This window comes from Echinops telfairi, unplaced genomic scaffold (genome assembly GCF_000313985.2).
Source record: "Echinops telfairi isolate 266 unplaced genomic scaffold, ASM31398v2 ScPeMD7_3533;HRSCAF=4204_0, whole genome shotgun sequence".
Classification (NCBI taxonomy): Eukaryota; Metazoa; Chordata; class Mammalia; order Afrosoricida; family Tenrecidae; genus Echinops; species Echinops telfairi.
This window is the reverse complement of record NW_022107431.1, coordinates 77,143,126-77,147,093: the sequence shown is the minus strand read 5'-3', so window position 1 is coordinate 77,147,093 and position 3,968 is coordinate 77,143,126. Positions and strand designations below refer to the sequence as shown.

Sequence of the window (3,968 nt, the reverse complement as noted above, 5' to 3'; positions counted from 1 at the left end):
CAGTCCCCCATCCCCTGGGTCAACTGCTCTAATGCTGTTCTCTTAATGCAGAGGGCTAAGATTCTATTAAAACCTGCTATTTAATCTCATAGTTGTTTGTTTTGTTTTTAATATTAAACTTTTATGATGTCTATTATTCTTCCTAGCATCCCACACCTGTAGAAGTACCTTATCTGACATCATAATTCTAATCGGAGAGATGAGACAGCCAAACATCTTGAAATTAATTAGCAAAGCAAGGCAGTATGTATTGAAATTAATCTCATTTAATTGTGATATCTCCTTCATAGCTGCAGTTCAATTCTGTCTCATGGATATCCCATGTGTATCGTAGTAAAACTGTACTGTATGGGGCTTTCAATGGTGGGTTTTGTGGGAGTAGGTTACCAGGCCTTTCTTCCTAGGTTCTAGGTATCTCTGCTGTACGCACACCTCCAATCTTTCAGCTAATAGCTGAGTACATTAACCTTTTGCACCTGTGATTGCTCTTGTCTCTGTAATCTAGAATAGCCCCTCATCCTTTTTCTGTTTTTCATGCCATTGGTATTTTTGGAGAACACAAGTGAGTTATTTTATCAAATGTCTTTCCATTTGTGTTTCTCTCTCTTGCTCGTTTATTATCAGTTCAGATTTTCATTTGCTTCAGTGAGTGATACACTGCTACTCTCCTTATTTTGATGGCCACATTGCCCCAGGTCAGGCCTGTGGGAGCCTGTGCCCCTGAGAGGCTCTCGTGCATCTTGATCTACTCGCGTCACTTTGTGAGCGTTTCTTTATGCTCTGTTACAACACAAATGTTAAGGCTTCTGTCATGTCTTCATCACTTCAGACTTAAAGGAAGTCTTTTCTTCAGAGCCTCCATTTTATTGGGGAATGGTACTTAGAAACCAAGATTTGGGTCTTTTCTACTTGTTTTATGACTTTGTTCATTTGCATGTAATTTTTAAATTCATCTAGACTTCATTTTGTGTGTGCTGTAAGGTGTGGATTGTTATATTAAAATAAAGTTAAATTAATTGCTTTAGCAATAAGATAGAAAACGGATATGTTTATTTGTGTTCGTATATTTGTCTTCTTTTTTTTACCAAGCACCTAGCTCCATCCCTCTCCCCTGTATGTTTGTCTTTTAAGAACACTGATTAAAGGGGAAACTTATTTCAATTATGCCAAGTGATGTATATTTAATTTTATATCTCATACCAGCTATGTTTTCTCTAACTCACAGGTCCATTTTCTAGGATAATAAAACTTTGTGAAGAAAAATGTGAAACAGGTGATATGAGGAAGGGAAGAAAAAGCAGCAGTGTAACCGCTGTGAAAGGAATTACAAATTTAGGAAATACTTGCTTTTTTAATGCAGTCATGCAGGTAAGAGTCACCCTCAGAAAGTTCTGTAAAATTTAAAAATATATCTTAACTCATTTATAGTTTATTTGGTAGCTCTGAGTCCCTCTAACACAGGACACTTAGTGGAAAATGAGTTTTGGTGAAAGGTGTCTCAACAGATAGGTGCTTTCACTTTTTGGAGTCTCACAGACTGTTTATACTGGTAGTAATGTCATTATCTGGTTCTTAAATTCTTACTGTGTATATCATCTAGTATATTGCTGTGAACACAATAGGAACTGGATCATTTTGTGAGAACAGTAACTTCGTAGTTTTCTTGCTGAGGGGAGTAGGTGCTGCCTCCTCTCTCCCTCTCTCCCGATGGCGGTCAGTCCACTGAGCTTTCCTAGGCTCTTGCTGGTTGATCAAGAGAAACCTTTGGAGTTGAGCTTTTGGAGTTCATAATGATGATATGTGGAAATTAAAAGCCAAAGATAGCTGCTTTCTATGTCTGTACTTTTCAGGTTTGGAAACTCTAGGGTTAGATCTTTGGTTTTGATTTTTTTTTCCCTCCCAACAGTTTTATTAGCACATAATTCACATATACAATTCAGTAGTTCAGTTGCCTCAAGAGAAGTTGTACAGCCCTCACCACAATCAGTTTTAGAACCTTTTGCTCATCGTTATTAGCTCCCCACTTCCCCACAACCTCCCCTGCCTTATCCCTAAGGGACCATTAATTCCATTACTGTCTCTATGGATTTACTTTTCCTGGAATTCATACATACTGAAAAACATTAAAAACAACCAAAACTAGTAAGAATAACAAAGCAGAACAGATAAAAACCTCAATTGAAAACAAAACAAAATATTAAAAACTAGAACAAATTGAAATGGATCATAAAGAAGATCAAATGATAGAGTACTGAATTTTAACCTAACTGCATCTGCAGTAATTCCGTTTCCGGTGCATTCTGCATTTAGCAAGGCTATTCACATCCCTGGTCCAGGGTCAGAGAGGATTCTCTAGGGGTTTAAACCGTGTGTATTTCACCTTCACTTTTTTTTTTAACTGAAACAACTTTAAAATGGGTCTAAAGGGAGATCAAATGATAAGATGTTACATTTTGACCTAATTATATCTGCCATCAACTTTACAATTCTCTCTGTCTGGTAACAGGCGTATTCACATCCTTAAACTATGATCAGAGGGTATTCACTAGAGGTTAAGTCCATGTGTAGACCTACAAATGGATTTTGGACTTCTGTCATCCATAACCTTCTGCAAACCAGGTGTTCACAGTTTAAGCTCTGATGCTATTCCCTGCTTTAGATTTGGATTATATTGTTTACAATCCTTGGATCACACACAGGCTCATGTTCTTCTTCCATGTGGACTTAGTTGATGCCTCATTTAGCTGGCTGCTTGTTTGAAAACAAGCCTTTAAGACCCCAAATGCTATTACATCTGCTATCTGGGCACGATCTAGTTTCTTCACCACACTTTTCTATAGCACCCACATTTTCAGTGATCTTTTCATGAGGTTGAGCATCAAGCAGGACCATATCATACGAACTAATTGTTCTTAGATTGGAGCTTGAGTTAGTGCAAGCCCAATATCCATTCATGCATCTGTGGTTATATATGTCTCTGGTTCACTGTAGAGACAACACTGTCATTTTATGTTGCAAAACAGTATCAATCACTCCCCTCCACCACCACCCCCTGGGTCTTCCACTACCATCACTGTTGACTTACAGCGACCATATAGGGCAGGGTAGAACTGCCCCTGTGAGTCTCTGAGCCTGAAAACCTTCTCAGGAGTAGAAAGCCTCATCCTTCCCTTGTGAAGCTGGTTGGTGGTTTAGAACTGCTTACCTTGCACTTATCAGCCAAATGCAGAACGACTAAGCATTGACAATGTCATTCGTTCAGCCATGATTTTGGTTTGGGTTTTGTTAGCAGCCACAGATGATTCTGATGTAAAGTTCTAGGCTGAGAACCACTGACTTAAACTGAAAGATTCACGCATCTTCAAGAGGACTACCACTTTTGTCTTATGTTTGCATGCTTATTGGCTTATCTGTGGACTATCAAGTGAACGTTACATGTTCCTTTAGAAGTTTATCTGTGTTTTTTTTCATTTGTTTTGGCCCATCTTAGCCATCCATCTGTATATGTATCCTTCTTCTTTTCCCATAGTACTTCTGATCGGTTTTGTCTATGTTTTATCGTGAATAGTGACATATACCACACACAATATGCATTTGACTAACATTTTAAATATTTTCTTAAATACACTGTTGCTTTGCTAAATGAAATGTGACCCTGAGGTGTAGTGGTTAGGCATTGGGCTGCTAACTGTAGACTGCGAAGCTAACTGAAATGTGAAACTTTTATATTTTATTCAGAGACGTTACCAAATCAAGAGATGACTTTTGTTTTATTTTAGAACTTGGCACAGACTTACATTCTTACTGAACTAATGAATGAGATCAAAGAAAATGGTACAAAATTAAAGATCTTTCCTTCTTTGGACTGTCAACTGGTGAGTAAGAACTCAAACTATCTAGACAGTTGATCTTTTCAGTTGAAACACTGATATTTCTGAAATTTTCCCATCCTGGTTATCAGAACTGTC

At 37.9% G+C, this 3,968-nt stretch overlaps 1 protein-coding gene across 1 annotated transcript in view; it reads left to right on the top strand.

Annotated features, from left to right (window-relative positions):
* Nucleotides 1-3,968, top strand: part of USP45 (ubiquitin specific peptidase 45) — a 73,277-nt gene that overhangs the window by 32,356 nt on the left and 36,953 nt on the right. Inside the window, exons 5-6 of the mRNA XM_030886735.2 lie at nt 1,226-1,368; nt 3,780-3,875. Of these exons, the coding sequence (XP_030742595.2) occupies nt 1,226-1,368; nt 3,780-3,875 (239 nt within the window). The remainder of the gene's footprint in view (nt 1-1,225; nt 1,369-3,779; nt 3,876-3,968) is intronic.